At 36.5% G+C, this 17,239-nt stretch overlaps 1 protein-coding gene across 2 annotated transcripts; it reads left to right on the top strand.

The window, feature by feature from the left end:
* The first annotated feature begins 581 nt into the window (after positions 1 to 581).
* Positions 582 to 15,677, top strand: creb1a (cAMP responsive element binding protein 1a). 2 transcript variants are annotated; one of them, XM_067441407.1, is made up of 8 exons: positions 582 to 851; positions 3,961 to 4,059; positions 4,229 to 4,375; positions 10,408 to 10,508; positions 11,353 to 11,492; positions 11,651 to 11,833; positions 14,118 to 14,268; positions 14,900 to 15,677. In XM_067441407.1, the coding sequence occupies exons 2-8, from the start codon at positions 3,970 to 3,972 to the stop codon at positions 15,042 to 15,044; spliced, it is 957 nt and encodes a 318-aa protein (XP_067297508.1). In that variant the 5' UTR covers positions 582 to 851; positions 3,961 to 3,969; the 3' UTR covers positions 15,045 to 15,677. The 2 variants fall into 2 exon arrangements, with proteins under 2 accessions (XP_067297508.1, XP_067297509.1); XM_067441408.1 differs by lacking the exon at positions 582 to 851 and adding an exon at positions 862 to 1,255.
* Positions 15,678 to 17,239: the final 1,562 nt, after the last annotated feature.

Here is a 17,239-nt window from a genome sequence, read left to right on the forward strand (position 1 = left end):
AAACAAATAATGAAATTACCATTAAAATTATAAACTAACAAATAACTTCAAAGAACGAAAAGTTTCATTAAAATACATTAATCCAATCCATCCATACATCAATACATTGATTTATTAAAAATATATTAAAAGAGTACAATTCCGTATGCAATTCATTAATAATACAAATAATGATTATATTAAAATAAATAATAAAAATGGATTCACATACGTAAATAAGAAATTAGATTGCATTAAATAATACATGTGATTCAAATAATAAATAAATTAATAAAAAACAGTGCATTTTTATAATAATATAGCTTGATATAAACTAAATATTTTCCAAATAATATTTTACACATATTCATACTATTAATAATATTATACTATTCTACATGAAAATATAGAGCTGTCATTTGAATTGAGTTCCTCGCATCAGGATAAGGATGGTTCGTGGCATCTAAAGACTAAAAACTTATATAATGTATTTGAACGATTTGAACAGATTTATTCATATGTATTACGACAACAAGTAGCCAATCGCGGCGCAAGGATTTGACGCATGCGCAGCCATCATAGCGCTAGGATTTGACGCATGCTCGTGTAAGCGGACATGGAGCGAGAGCTCGAGTGAATCCGAATCTCTTCGTTAGCTGTTCGTATATCTTCGTACACTGTTCGGTATGTTCCGCCTACACCTCGGATCCTGTCGATCGTGAATTAGGGCTGTATTTCGTCCCCCTCGATCTCTCTGTGTTGTTGTCCTCGGTGACGCGACGGAGGTGTAGCCTGACGCGGTCTCTTACGTGTCGGACTAAATAAAAGTGGAGCTCCGGAGGCCTGGGAGTGACGAGGCGAGTCTGTGTCGGGTAAGAAGAGACGCATTCGTGGGGGAAAGCGATAATGCACTTGCTGTTTTAATGGACATGTCGCAATACTCGATCCGTGTGTAACAAAGAGATCATGGCGGCGGTGGGCATGTTTCTCAATAGCTCAGACTTGCTTGCAGACAATGAGTCAGTCAGGCAGGCAGTCGAATGAGGAAAGCTCGACGGTTCTACGAAGTACATGTGTTTATGGAAAGGATAAGAGATGCATAGTGGTATGAATGCGATCGCTCGTCCATGGCACATTTGGATGGAAATACAGCACATAAAAATATGTTTTTTTTCTTGACTCCAGCATTGGTTTAGCGAGCAGTCAAAGCTTTCTATGTTACATTGAAGATCTTTACTGCATTCCCGCCCATGTAAAGGTCTTTCTGTACCACAAAGCAAGTATCTTCTGTAATAAATTGTGGATTGAATTGGTAAATAAAATGAGAGAGAAAATGTATTCATCTTGAGTATTATTTTCTTCAAATTACACCATAAAACAGTTATGTGTTGCATAACTTGCTTCATTCAGCCTGGAACACTACGTTACTTACAAGTCGAAACACGCCTAAAAATTCAAGCACTTATAGGACAATTCACCATGACGTCACAGCAGTAATAAACGTTCTTCCGGGTGGCAAAAGCCGAAGCGTTCCTATAGCAACGCTAGTAAATTGCTTGGGATTCAGACAAAGTTAACATGATTATTGAGGGACGGATTAACTAATTCAGGAGATAGCAATACATGAAATGCCTAACATGGTCCAGTAGATGTAGCGCTAGTCTAATACAATACTTTTTAAATGAGCCTCAGCCTACCATTGAGTAGTAATTTAGACTGTTGCTGTTTGAATTACAATATGTTAGACTATCGTAGATGGTATATTTCCCTGTTATCTAACTATTTACCTGTTCTCTGCTTTTCAACAAATCATTTGCGCACATTTTTTCTTTATTTTTTGTATCTGAAGCTATAGCAGCAACATTGAAAGCTCTGGTGTCTGTGTTTAACACGAAAGCTTGTGTGATCGCGGCCGGCTCGCGGTGCAAACAGTCGTGCCGTGTACAGCTGATTTGATGCGATGATCAACTTAAATGACTCGTAGCATCTGCAATATCTCACGACGAACTCCCGATGTTAAAATGTTATATTTATCATTTTATATGGAGCTAATCACTACACCTGTTAGCAGTCATAATGTAAACATCTATTATTGATATAAAATAGCCGAAATCACATGAACAATCACACAAAAACCTTATTCCATAGTTATCGTGTGTTTATTAGCTTCTTAGTTCACGCGTAGAAATGTCGAACAGACTCGTTCTTCACAGAGCCAGAAGTGTCCGAGACAGCTGCGAGCGCGTCATGCGAGGGCGGTGTTGAGCAAAATCAAAAGACTGACAGATGAGAGGACGAATGAACGCCTGATGACTGATATCCGATGCATATCATTAAGAAGAGACACAGAGAGAGGTCTGCGCATGTTTTAACTCTTTTATGTCGAATAATTCCGTGAGAAATGAATAGAAATGGTATTCTGTATGACGAAAATATTTTGCAAACGTGCTATGTCGATATTTCTCCAAATATGAGGACTTTTGAATTAAGATCTAAACTGAAAGCTGTTCTTTGCGATCTCTGTGAACACAAATGAACCAGTGCAGACGAGAGAGAATGAACGTGCGTGTGAAAATCTATTCAAAATATCGTTCATAACGGATCGATTATAATGCGATTATAATGCACTCCTGACATAAATTAAAAAATGAATGTCACTGCAACCCAAGTTTATCATAAACAGTGTTCAAATATCGAAGCTGGAGTCTTTAATCTTTCTGATGATACTGAGTTTGTCCAGATAAAGTAATATAGAGTGATGAGCAGTGAATGTTAAACAATAGTAATCTGAGGCCGTATATGATCTTTGAATCGTAAGGGGTTAAAAGAGATCTAAAGTTTACTAATATTAGTCTCGAATTTCCCCAGCTGAAGACAATTATGCTCTGCTATGATTTTGTCGATGGACCGTTTTGAGAATACTTCTCTGTAGCGCCACTTTTGAGGACGTCCACTCGCTTTAGCCTCCTCATCCAACAAGTTTTGCTGCATATATTTACTTCTTTCTGAATGAAATCGATACAATTCTACACCTTTTGCTGTATATCGGACGGCGCAACCCCAAACACAACACGTTTTCGTCATAGTTTTAACTTTAATCAACAGCAATGTTCTTAACTATGTAACTGTTTACAGTAGCCGGCTGATCTCTTCAGTTTGTCAGTAGAAGCCGCTCGCGTTCTGCCACCCGGAAGTATCTTGAGGCGATTGTTTACAAACATTCTGAAATGGTCTATATTTATTGTATTATTTTGATTTTAATACCAATGAATTTGCACACGTGTACAAGTTAAATGATTTTGCTTGCACTCTTTCCTCCCTTTCGCTGTATTCCTAAATCCTTAAATAACAAAGCGCAAATTTTACTGACAGCTGTATACGGAAGTTAAGAAAAAAGGCGGCAAATGAAGTCAACTTGGTTTGTTGAGGATGATGATTAAAGTCTCGGTTTTAACATCATTATTCATTACATAACAGTCATGGGGTCCTTCAAAATGTATTTCGTTAATGTTAATTATTAATATTCTTATTAATGTGTTAACGCTTAGTGGCTATATTTGTTTCTATGTATATTATGAACTATGTATCACATTATTTATTGTCATACATTATTTTTGTCATTTGAAACTGAATTTAGACTATATAAATGTAAACAGTGCACCCCTGTAAGAATGTCAAAACATAATTTTATGTAAAATATAGTGCATTGTTTTATATTATACATTATTTAATAATTTATTGCATTTAATGACTATACATATGTCAATATTTTATAATAACACGTCAGTTTACACAAATTAATACTCAAAATGAAACTGACAAACCCAGAGTCTGGGCAGAGTGATTTCAGATACATTTACATGAATAAAATGTCTCCTTTTCATGGGGTTTTGATGACCTACCCTGTATACTTGTAGTATATTGTATATTTATAATAACCTGTATATTTGCCAAAATAAAATATTTTAATTACAACTCCAGGCTATCTAAATGACCATGGAGGCAGGAGCAGATGTCCAGCAGGGTGGCGACACTGCAATCTCAGATTCAGACACTCAGCAGATTGCCACTTTGGCACAGGTGAGTTTCTAATTTTGCATGTTTTTGAGGCTCTTGGAAACACATTTGCTGATTGTAATAAAACAGATAGAATAATTGTGCTTGTAGATGTGGGTCGATATTTGAATTTAGTCCAGTTCTAGCTTAATTTAGTATCTGTGTCTCACCCTGTTGCACCTCCCTCACACAGGTTTCCATGGCTGCAGCACAGGTATCAGGTACTGCGCCCACAGTGACCTTAGTCCAGCTGCCCAATGGACAAACAGTGCAAGTTCACGGGGTCATCCAGGCAGCCCAGCCCTCAGTCATACAATCCCCACAGGTGCAAACTGTACAAGTAAGTCTGATATGATACACAATTTGTAAAACATCTCATTACATAATTATGTGTGAGTCAGAGGTCACAAATGTTTTCATGTTTATTGAAAATTGAACAGTGAAGCACTGAGCTTGAATTGATATGCAAATAAAATTTAGTAATGTACATTTAGTAATGTGCAAAAATCTAATATTTATAGGGAAAATGTAAATTGTCATCTCTTATTAAATGTGCTGTTGTTCTTCTTCTTTAGTATCATACCTAACTAAAAGGAGCACTCTTTACTTGTTTTCTGTGTAAAATTTGAACAAACGTTTTTGTTTTTCGTGAGATGATGTGACTTCCTATTTTTTCCATATATATTAAGGGGATGATTTACTCACCCTCAAGTAGGTATACCGGTACTGGAAAATACCGGTATATATTTTATTTAAAACGGTACAATATCATGATTTTGCACATTTCGGTATATGCTGCTTTTCCGAAATTCACCGCTAGATGGTTGCGCGCGCTACCCAAACTGACCCGAAACAACCGGCAAATGTGACAAAAACATAGATGAACAAAATGGATTAAGCAGTTGAATCTCACTCAAGATGCCCAAAACAAATTAATAAAGAGAGGAGTAGAAGTGACATTTGTAAATACTTTGCTTATAAAACTGATGAAGAACCATCAAACCTAGCCAAGAAGCATCTGTCACTATTCTGACTTTAAGAATTCTTAAGAGATCGACAGGTCAGTGAATCATTCAAACCATCTAATTTAGACATTTATTTTCTTTTTACACTGATTAATGCACATACATAGCCTAACATAAGATCGAATATCACAAAATCTCATAATCGATCACCAAGATCATGATCTCCCGATTGCCAATCACTGCCGATCACAGTATGGCAGGGGAATGGGAATCTTTTATCTATAATCTTGCAGAGTTTGCAATTAGTTGTTCTGTTTCAGCCCCGAAAATACTTCACAGCAGAACTAGCGCATCTGATATGACTGGCATAAAGTCTGCTTGACGTTCGCGAATTTAGGGACCGTCTCTAAAGTTACGTAAAACATTGGTATACGTTTCTAACTTCAATAGTATTTGAAGAGAATGACTTAGTCATAAAACAGACTGTAAAGTGTTTATCTAGGTGTCAGGTATGATGCACACCTTTTGGATTTTTGATATTTAATAAAATAATCATATATAAACATAATAAACAAATATATGCTTTATTTCACTAGGATATTGTATGGGATGGGCTCATACACAAACTATGCTAAATTTAAATGTGTCATAGCTGATAGAACACTGATGAGAATATTGCTTGAGAACATATTTACAGAGATAATATTAGAGATTATACAGTATATTAGAGATATAATAGAGATTTATGCATTGCCATTGACAACAGCGATTAATAGGGAAGGAAATCCCACAGAATCTAGCTTAAAAAGTGCTTAGAGCTGCTTGATTTATTTGTTGTTTGTAGATTTTCCAATATATAACTTGTTGAAATGTTTTAAGTTTGTGCATCTGTTCTTTTTGAACACTTTCATCTTATTTGAACAAAACTGTGATAATATTCAATAACCGTGATAATTTGGGTCACTATAATCGTGATGTGAAATTTCCATACCATTTCATCCCTTATACATAAATATCATACTTGCCGATTGAGAGGAGTTTATTTTAGAATCATATAAAATCAACAATAATGATAATAATAATATTAAAGCAAACACACCTCTGGTATCGGAATAGTATCGGTATCGGCCGATATCCAAATTCAGGTATCGGGATTGGATCGGAAGTGAAAAAATGTGGATCGGTGCATTCCTAATTTGCATGCATACTATTGCACTATTTACATTCGCATTTAACACAACCGACTGTGTTTATGTGAATACTCACTAAAGATGGACATTTTTAAATAATTCTGTGTATTTGACTGTTTAAGGAAACTTAATTTGTAATGTTAGAGCTCTAAGTTACAGGCGTGTGTGTGTGTTGTTGATATATGCTCATATCTCCTGTAACTTGTTATGAAATGCTATAAAATCGCTTGCATGTTCAAATTATTTCCGTTATCCATCCCGAGACGAACGTGCAATGTTGAATCGGATTATGCAGATTGCTTTAGTGTAGGTGCAATGTCTTTTGAAACCAGAAGCAATTTGCTAATTTTGTGAGATTTTAGCTGAAATTATATTTCACACGGAGTAACGTCATAACATAATTTTCAACACACTTAAATGTATCTAATATGATAAACAGAGCTGCATTACCTCATAATCATAACTGGAAGAGAGGAAATGGTGCAGGCGGCTGGCAAATGTGTCCTGTCCCGTCATGATAAAAGTGATTTCTGCCCAAGTCCTATTTTCCACCGGCTGGGAGGTGAAGACCACATGTCCCAAGATATGAGGTATGAGAATATTCTCATACCTCATTATCAGTACATGCTTTAGTTTATTTATTTTTTTGCATCCCTCTCTGAACAGCAGTTTAATATAGTCTGATGAGTGTTTCTGGTTGGGCGTTACCAATTGTTGCAATGGAGGGAGAGTATTTTTTTGTCTGATTTATTATGACAAAGTCTTATTTGATTAGGAACAAAAATATTGTTACAAAATAAATGAATTCTACATATTTTTCATTTGATCTACTGTGATTTTCATGTTGAAATATTAGGGGGGTTGTAACTGATGGATTTGAATATTGGGGGGTTACCTCCCCCCATCCCCCCCTTAAACTACGCCCCTGCCCACGGCTAGGATTGGATAAGATTTTCATATTTAATGAGCTTCTGCTCCCATCAGTTTACATGAGGGAGGGATTGTTTTGAAAGCGGCTGGGATAATTATCTGACGGGGCTCAGTCTCAAAACGTTTTTATCAAACAAACACAATGATTTATCTCTCATCCACCCGTGATTGATAAAAATTTGTATTACTTGGCCCGTCTGATCAGTGGATATAAGCGCGAACCACGCAAGCGTGCTCTTCAAACACAATGGAGATCAAGGAATTAATTTTATTTCACTATTTAAGATTCACCGGCCTACCGATGGGCTTACGTTTTGGTAGCCTGTCTGGAAAACGCAAAGCCCTGAGACGTTGGGCTTTGCGAGCCCTGGGAGTCTGATCTCGAATCGCAATAAACCAACAATTAAGGGATTCTCCAGCCTATGACAGCGTGCTATATGTTCTGTTAGACACGTCATGTACACATAATCAATACGATCTGTAACAATGCTATATTATCGCATATAAAAAAACATGTTTAATTCGCATAAGTGTACTGCACCATTCCTGTCATATCCAGTATACAGGTCCTTCTCAAAAAATTTGCATATGTGATAAAAGTTCATTATTTTCCATAATATAATGATGATAATTAAACTTTCATATATTTTTGATTCATTGCACACCAACTGAAATATTTCAGGTCTTTTATTGTTTTAATACTGATGATTTTGGCATACAGCTCATGAAAACCCAAATCTCAAAAAATTTGCATATTTCATTCGACCAATAAAAGAAAAGTGTTTTTAATACAAAACAAGTCAACCTTCAAATAATTATGTTCAGTTATGCACTCAATACTTGGCCGGGAATCCTTTTGCAGAAATGACTGCTTCAATGCGGCGTGGCATGGAGGCGATCAGCCTGTGGGACTGCTGAGGTGTTATGGAGGCCCAGGATGCTTCGATAGCGGCCTTAAGCTCATCCAGAGTGTTGGGTCTTGCGTCTCTCAACTTTCTCTTCACAATATCCCACAGATTCTCTATGGGGTTCAGGTCAGGAGAGTTGGCAGGCCAATTGAGCACAGTAATACCATGGTCAGTAAACCATTTACCAGTGGTTTTGGCACTGTGAGCAGGTGCCAGGTCGTGCTGAAAAACCAAATCTTCATCTCCATAAAGCTTTACAGCAGATGGAAGCATGAAGTGCTCCAAAATCTCCTGATAGCTAGCTGCATTGACCCTGCCCTTGATAAAACACAGTGGACCAACACCAGCAGCTGACATGTCACCCCAGACCATCACTGACTGTGGGTACTTGACACTGGACTTCAGGCATTTTGGCATTTCCTTCTCCCCAGTCTTCCTCCAGACTCTGGCACCTTGATTTCTGAATGACATGCAAAATTTGCTTTCATCCGAAAAAAGTGCTTTGGACTACTGAGCCAAAGTGGCCTGACCTGGGAAATGTGGCGCCTGTAGCCCATTTCCTGCACACGCCTGTGCACGGTGGCTCTGGATGTTTCTACTCCAGACTCAGTCCACTGCTTTCGCAGGTCCCCCAAGGTCTGGAATCGGTCCTTCTCCACAATCTTCCTCAGGGTCCGGTCCGGTTTTGCCACACTTTTTCCTTCCCACAGACTTCCCACTGAGATGCCTTGATACAGCACTCTGGGAACAGCCTATTCGATCAGACATTTCTTTCTGTGTCTTACCCTCTCGCTTGAGGGTGTCAATGATGGCCTTCTGGACAGCAGTCAGGTCGGCAGTCTTACCCATGATTGCAGTTTTGAGTAATGAACCAGGCTGGGAGTTTTTAAAAGCCTCAGGAATCTAATGCAGGTGTTTAGAGTTAATTAGTTGATTCAGATGATTAGGTTAATAGCTCGTTTAGAGAACCTTTTCATGATATGCCAATTTTTAGAGATTTTTTTAGATAATTTTGGGTTTTCATTAGCTGTATGCCAAAATCATCAGTATTAAAACAATAAAAGACCTGAAATATTTCAGTTGGTGTGCAATGAATCTAAAATATATGAACGTTTAATTTTTATCTTTACATCATGGAAAATAATGAACTTTTATCACATATGCTAATTTTTTTTAGAAGGACCTGTAGAAAGCGTTGCGTTTTAATCTCAATATGTCTGCAAATCTAGTGTCGACCTGTGTCTTGTTTACAAACGATTATCTTGCTATCTTCTGCGTGTTTATCGCTCGGTAATGCAGTTTATCATTTTATCTTCACGAGTCTGGGCGGGGCTACAGAAGCAGCGTACACATAGAGGCGGCGTTTCACCCTTTTAATAAGTCATTGATTTGAGAGCCTCGTTTTCTGGACCTGGTGTCTATAAAAGCTTTTCTTAAAAGCTAACAAGGAAGTTTTCAGCTTTAAAACTTACAGGATATTCTTTTATTACCGTGACAATTTGTAATTTCAAAGGCACAAAGGAAAGTTGATTTCTCAATTTATCACCCCTTTAAAACTGCCATGAGAAATCGTATGTTTGAGACATATGTAAAAGTGAATGACAATTGCCTCTGCATCAGTCTCCCGTGATGCGTTTGATTGCCCACAGACAAGCATCTAGTGTAGCCTTTGTTATCTGTAAATTTCAGCAATGTTTTAGTGTGCGGTCAGAACACCCTCAGACATCACTGATTAGGTAAAAATATGTACCGGTACAGGGATTTTCTGTAACACAAGATGTGCATGGTTATGAATTCTTCTAATAAATACAATTAGCATATATTTCAGCGACATCAAAGTTGTTTTGGGGTCAATTTGACGCCAGACATTACAACAGGGTTAAGTAGATGCAGACCCACAGGAAGATTCAAGTTAAGGCATATACAGAGTCTAATGTCGATTAAGTTTAATTAATTTAGTTTTTTTTATCAGAACTGGAATCGGAATAGTATTTTTTTAATATACTGGGTTGTTCATATTTGCCTGTTCAGGCACAATATCTTGTGTTTTAGTGGCCCCCACTGTCACTGCGGGGTAAAACAAATCTGCTTTGTGTGGTGTTGAACATGAAAAGTGACACACAGTCTTTGTTCATCTGTTCTTTTCCTAAACAAAAAAAAGCATAATAAAAATAATGAGAGTCTAATGTGACCTCTAAGATGAACTGTCCCTGCAGACTCCATATTTTATAGTAGCACATGGGATTAAATAACCGTACTTCAATATTTGTACCCTGTTGTTTGTTAATCTAGAAGACTTGATAGTTTAGAAATAATAACTTTTTTGTTGGGGATGAAGGGGCTTCAGTATTTATGGGTTCCTGTTTTGTCTTGTTCTAGATTTCTACCATTGCTGAGAGTGATGATTCTCAGGAGTCAGTGGACAGTGTGTCAGATTCCCAGAAAAGGAGAGAGATCCTCTCTAGACGGCCATCATACAGGTACTTGAATGATTTTGTAGAACACCACAATATACCTATGATTCAAGCAGTTCTTAATGGACAAAATAAATTCCCTCTTTAAATGTTTTTATTTATTTATTAATATTTAGGAAGCCATTTTATTTTGATATATATATATATATATATATATATACATACATACATACATACACACGTCGCATTTTGACTTTTGCAAATGATTCTGAAGTTACAAAAGTATTGTAATTTCTTATTATTAAAAACAAATTTACATGTATTTTATGCACATTATGTATTATAACAAATGCCTGCAGAGGGCACCAACAGTCTGGGGATTGTTGTTACACTTTACAGAAGATCAAATCCTAGTTTAATATTGGCCAAACATTTAATTCAAATGTCCACTTAATCTTTAATATTTTGCCACGTCTTTATGATAGAAATACATCCAATGTCATTTCTTGAACAAGAACATGTGGACATCAAAACATGCAAACTTCATAGCAAGTCAAGGGTTTAAACTTTTACTTTGAAATCATGATGAACAATAATATTTAGAAACATACTGGTGTATTTTCCTGTATTGGTGTTGGTTTATAAATTATTTAAGTTACAAATCTGGTGCAATGGAGCATATTGCATTCTCAGATGAATGTTATAAGCAACCCAAACAAACAGCAAATGCAGAGAGACTGAATTTGTGAGGAGCAGCATTTACTGTGAGCGAAGCCGCTCTTAGACTGAAAGAAATGCGTAACCCGTGGGCACGTAAATAAAGTGTTGCGCTTCACTCTGAAACCTGCAGCGCATGTATTTATTTAATTGGAAATACAATTCATGCATAATTTGATTCTTTGAAATGCAGAAAGATCCTGAACGACCTTTCATCTGATGCTCCAGCGGTCCCACGGATAGAAGAAGAGAAATCAGAGGAAGATTCCGCTCCAGCCATAACAACCGTTACCATGCCAACGCCTATCTACCAGACAAGTAGTGGGCAGTACAGTAAGTTATTTGCTTCTCTAGTACAAATACTACTACAATTTTCCAACTTTTTAAATTTGAGTGCTAAATAGAAATGCAGAGGTTGTCAATATTTCAGATAACTTCTTGAATATACTGGTTGCATTTACATCAACCTCATGCCATCTGTTTTCTCTCAGTTGCTATTACTCAGGGTGGAGCAATCCAGCTTGCCAATAACGGAACAGATGGAGTTCAAGGGCTACAAACCCTAACCATGACAAACGCAGCAGGCGCTCAGCAAGGCACCACCATCCTGCAATATGCACAGACCAGCGACGGACAGCAAATACTGGTGCCCAGCAATCAAGTGGTTGTGCAAGGTGAGACTTTGTAAAAACAGTAGACATTTCAGTTTTAAAGGTGACATCGGATGGCCATTTTTCCCAGGGTTCCCGCAGGGTCTTAAAAAGCCTTAAAAACATTGAATTTATTCATTTGGAAAAAAATACCTTAAAAAGACAATAAAAAGTCTTGAATTTTGATGTCTGGGTCTTAAAAATTGTGCTGTATCTAACTTCTCCATTTTATATTTTTCCTCAAAAGTTTCATTTGTCAACCACACTTATTTTGATTAAAAAACTTAGTATAAATAAAGAGTGGCGGAACCAATAATTGAGAATGCAACGCATCCCTGGGTCACTGTACAAAATACTGCGAATAAGTGATGTGCACCACGACCATAGACTGCAACACAACACAGACCTCAAGCAAAGGAGAAGTGTGAAATTTTTTGTTTTTCTTTCCTGGTAGGGATGTGAAAACTGTATTAAATGGTCTTAAAAAGGTCTTAAAAAGACTTGAATTTAACTTGAAGAAACCTGTAGGAACCCTGTTTATCATAATTTGTCATGTTTCTTTAGGGTATTACTAAAATGTGTGAAACATACTTTGGTTCAAGTTCCACAGCGGTTGTGTAAAACAACACCAATTTTTACCTTCTCAAAACCATAGACTATAAAAAAAATATGGACGGAGTGTCCATGACGTCACCCACAGGATTCCAATAAGCCTTTCTGAAGCGGCAAAGAGGCGGGATGTGGGCGGAGCTTAGGTGACGCAATGACTATAGACGGGGGATAAATGGCTATCCACCTGCCACTCAAAGTAACCACCCCCTTAATTATGCAGAACTTTAAGGCTTTATATAATGTAAACGAATGACTTATAATTTTTTTTACCCCCCTCATAGTTGTCATGAAAGGCAAAATTAGCATTATAGACCAAAACCGCAATTTGTTTCAGGCTGTAAGCCAGCTTTTTTTTCTGCTGTGAAGTGTATGTAAGATTGTGGCCAAAACTGGTACTGCAGGTGTAAGAAATACATTTCTTACATACAGTTCCTTTAACATGGGGCTCAATGAGATTCTGTTCCCTTTTGGAGCCTGGAGTCGAGGAATTGCAGTTTAAATTACTTCCATGCTTCCATGCCATACTTCCGCGTGAGGTTGCCGCTTGGTCAAAACCTTTTGGTGCCTGTCTCTTTAAATGCTAATGAGCTACTGCTCACCCCACTCCTCTCTTACGTGGGTTGTGTCAAGATAAGACAGGTGAAGTGCTGTTGATAATAGCAAAATCATCTTTCAGACCTAAGCTATCATATAAAAAATGCAAGCCAATCGTATTGTGGATCTTACTTTCATAATTTCATATAAAAACTAGTTACAGCCTCCTTCCTTTAAATACAACTTTGATGCGAGTTCAGCTTTGTATTGCCCAAGGTTTAAAAAAATGTCTTGTAAAAGGGGCAATCAACCACCCCTTTTAGTACTTTTAAAAACAAGTACTACTTTTAAGTAAAAATATGTGTTAACACTTTAGTATGGGGAACACACATTCACTATTAACTATGACTTTTGCCTCAATAAACTCGTAATTTACTGCTTATTAAAAGTTAGTAAGGTAGTTTTTGTAGCATTTAAGTTTAGGTATTAGGTAGGATTAAGGGATGTAGAATAAGGTCATACAGAATAAGGCATTAATATGTGCTTTATAAGTACTAATAAACAGCCAAAATCCTAGTAATATGCATGCTAATAAGCAACTTAGTTAATAGTTAATAACTGAACCTTAAAATAAAGTGTTAACAAATATTTTACTTTCACTCTGTTGCATTATTTTCCTGTTAACTGTGAAGCTGCATTGAAACATTCAGCATTGTAAAATGAAATAGTGGCTTGACTTTTACCCCAGTAATATGTGACCAATAGTTATTTTACTCAATTAATGGAGTTGTATACTTTGTCCACCTCTGGTCAAAACTGGCATCAAACTAAAGCCGGCCACTGGATAACACCTTTCAAACTCAGACAATTTATAACAAACTGGCAGCATGTTTTCTTTTCAGAGCTGGCAGAGACGGCAGAAACCTAACTAAATGCAAAAACGCTACAAAATTGTAAATCCGATGTCACCTTTAAAGCAAGTACATACAACCTTGTATACAACAAGGCAACAGATAGAGAGATAGGAGTAAGTGTGCTGCTCTAGTTTCTTAGATGTAGATTATATCTAGGCTATAGGCTTAATCTATGTCCAGGAGCCGGCAACACATGGCATCTTACATCTCCTTGTCAAACCATCATCTGTGCTGCTTGTGTTTTTCAGCGGCCTCAGGAGACGTTCAGGCATATCAGATCCGCACTGCTGCTAGCACCATTGCTCCAGGTGTGGTCATGGCCTCGTCTCCTGCACTGCCCAGCCAGGGAGGAACTGAGGAGGTCACACGCAAGCGGGAGGTTCGGCTAATGAAGAACAGGTATGATTAAAAACGTATCTGCATGAGTTATTGCACATTCTCATTTTGGACTCTACATAATATCTGATTAGTCACATGGGTTTAATGTTCGCTATCTCAGAATTTTTCCGGCAAATGCATTTCCATCTCCCATTATTTGCATGAACTTTTTCCCCCCGCAAAACTCAAATAACAGCTCAATCAAGCAAAAAAACTTTGAAAAGGGGATTTTTTTTCTTCCCGAAATTTTTCATCACTCGTTTCTGATGCAGTACTTCAAAATGCACATAAAAACAGGGCGATGGAAACATAGCAAGTATTAAAATTGAACGGGTATGTTTTTGTTCCTTATTTACATGGATTTCTGGGTAACACTTTAGAATAATGTTCATTAGTTAACATGAACTAATAAGGAACTGCACTTATAAAGCATTTATTTATCTTTGTTAGTGTTCATTTCGACATTTACTAATACATTGTTAAAATCGTGTTAAGATTAGTTAATGCACTGTGAACTAGCATGAACAAACCATTAACAGCTGTATTTTTAATTAACTAACCTTACAAAGATGAACAAATACAGTAACAAATTTAAGTGATAATTTGGTGTCCTCTATAATCGCCTGGTTGTAATAATGTGTTTCCACCACAGGGAGGCAGCACGGGAGTGCCGCAGAAAAAAGAAAGAGTACGTTAAATGTCTGGAAAACAGAGTGGCCGTGTTGGAGAATCAGAACAAAACGCTCATTGAGGAGCTCAAAGCGCTTAAGGACCTTTACTGTCACAAATCTGAATAACTGCCCTCACGCATACGTGCTGAACGGATCTCTGGTGCCTCAAGAGACAGAGACTCTTAACATACTACAGGCACCTGCACAGCTCTCTTTGTTCATTTCTATTTCTTTTTTTCTTCTTTTTTTATGTTATCTTCTGTAAAAATCCAGTTATCAGGAATACATTGTAAGTTTGTAAGTGTAAACTTTTTATTTCCCTTTTCTCTTCAGAAGAAAGAGAGTCGGTTTCTCGGAGACGAGCAAAAACGACATGCAGGGTACAGTTTCGTTATCAGACATGTTGCCCTACTTAAGGAGCGTTGTGAACCGTAAAGAACACCTTTCAGCAGCCGTGACGGGGAATGAATGTTTGTGTGGGTTTATCATGAAAACAGCCCAGGGTGCTGCTTCTGAGACCTGCTCCTGTCACTCTGAGGTTCCCATTTAAAAGACTTTCCCACAATGCACCAGTCGTTGATGGCACATCTTGCGAGCATGATTAAAGTGGGATGGACTTTTTCAGTTTTGCAGCATGGGTCTTTAATGATTGAGATTAAATCAGCTGTACCCTCTCCTGTTGTTTAACTGCTTCCTTTACTAATACATATACTCTTTTTTTTTTTAAGACATGCAGGTGTGTGTATATGTATATGCTTATGTGTTTATATATATATATATATATATATATATATATATATATATATATATATATATATATATATATATATATATATATATATAATATGCACCTCTTATTGATATATTGTCTAGTTTTTTTTAAGCAGTGTTTCTTTTGTTACAAAATTAAGTGCTATAAGGAGAAACTCAGTCACATTTGTTAACAGAAAATAGCGAATCCTTTGAAACCTGGAATGATAACGTTTGAAAAAGTGTTGTAAAGTAAATGAAATATACTACGTGATTTTCAGTGTGCATTTGATAGCCCATAATCAGAAAATAATTTTTTTAAACTTGTAAGTGTGCTTATATTGTAATATATTGGATTTCTTCATCTATGCTAGACTTTACAGGTCATTCTGGTGCCATCTACACAGATCAGAGGCTAATTGTGTTGATTCCCTTATATTTTGGGCAAAGATTTTGATATATAATAACTGATCTCTGATCAGTGGATTTTTTTCCCCCTCCATGTTCCACATTTCAATGAAATGCTGTTGTTATTCTCTTCTGTCTTTTGCCATAACATGTACCTATCCACAACAACAGAACATACATGTTATTTTTAAGTCTTTTTTGTTTTGTTTTTGTTTAACATTTCTGATTTATTTTATTTTTTTATTATGTATTGTATTTTTTAAATATGTTGCTTATGTATAACCTAAATCAGTTATAAAGCATTCTGGTGCAGTCTTTCATCAACAATTATATATTTGGCAGCTGTTCGTAATCTCGTGTTGAGGTATTTATTTTATCTGTAATGTTTGTGGAGATTAAATATCCTTATTTAATCTTCACTTCAGCCCAGAGTTGCTCAGACCTGCAGAGTTAAATTCACACCTGTCTGTAATTCTTGATTTTTGGTTAATTTTTGGAATTAGTTCATAGTTGGAAATAATCTCTCCTGAAAGGTCTGTTCAACCTTAAAGCCGCAACATGGGTTGTGTTCAGAATACTGCTATTCTAACTCAATACACTATGGTTTTATCAGTATAATATCTAAAGTAGTTTGAGCTTAGTTTTTTTTTTTTTGTAAGAAAGTACTTTTATTCAACAAGGATGCTTTAAATTGATCAAAAGCAACAGTAAAGACTAAACGATTTATATTTCAAGTCAATGTTGTTCTTTTTACATTTACTCAAGGAATCCTAAAAAAAGCACAGCACAAAAATAATAAGTGACACATTTACATTGAATTTAAGGTTTCATTTGTTAACATTCTGCTCAACTAACAAAGAAAAACATTGCTATAGCATTTAGTAATCTTAACCAATGTTAATTTTCAGCATTTACTAATATAAATTTGTTTAGATTTAAAGATGTATCTGTTAACAGCTATGTGCTTTGAATTGACATTTTGTTAACTAAATGCTTTAAAAACGATATTGCTTACGATGGTAATGCTACTTCCGTTAACAAATGAGCCCCTATAGTGTAAAGTGTTACCTGAAAATAATGAGAAAGACTGCTGGAAATTCAGATTAGCCGTCAGTTGTAATTTGTAGGATAATATTTCACTGTTTCACTATTGTTAAATGCAG

This window comes from Pseudorasbora parva, chromosome 4 (genome assembly GCF_024679245.1).
Source record: "Pseudorasbora parva isolate DD20220531a chromosome 4, ASM2467924v1, whole genome shotgun sequence".
NCBI classification, from domain to species: Eukaryota; Metazoa; Chordata; class Actinopteri; order Cypriniformes; family Gobionidae; genus Pseudorasbora; species Pseudorasbora parva.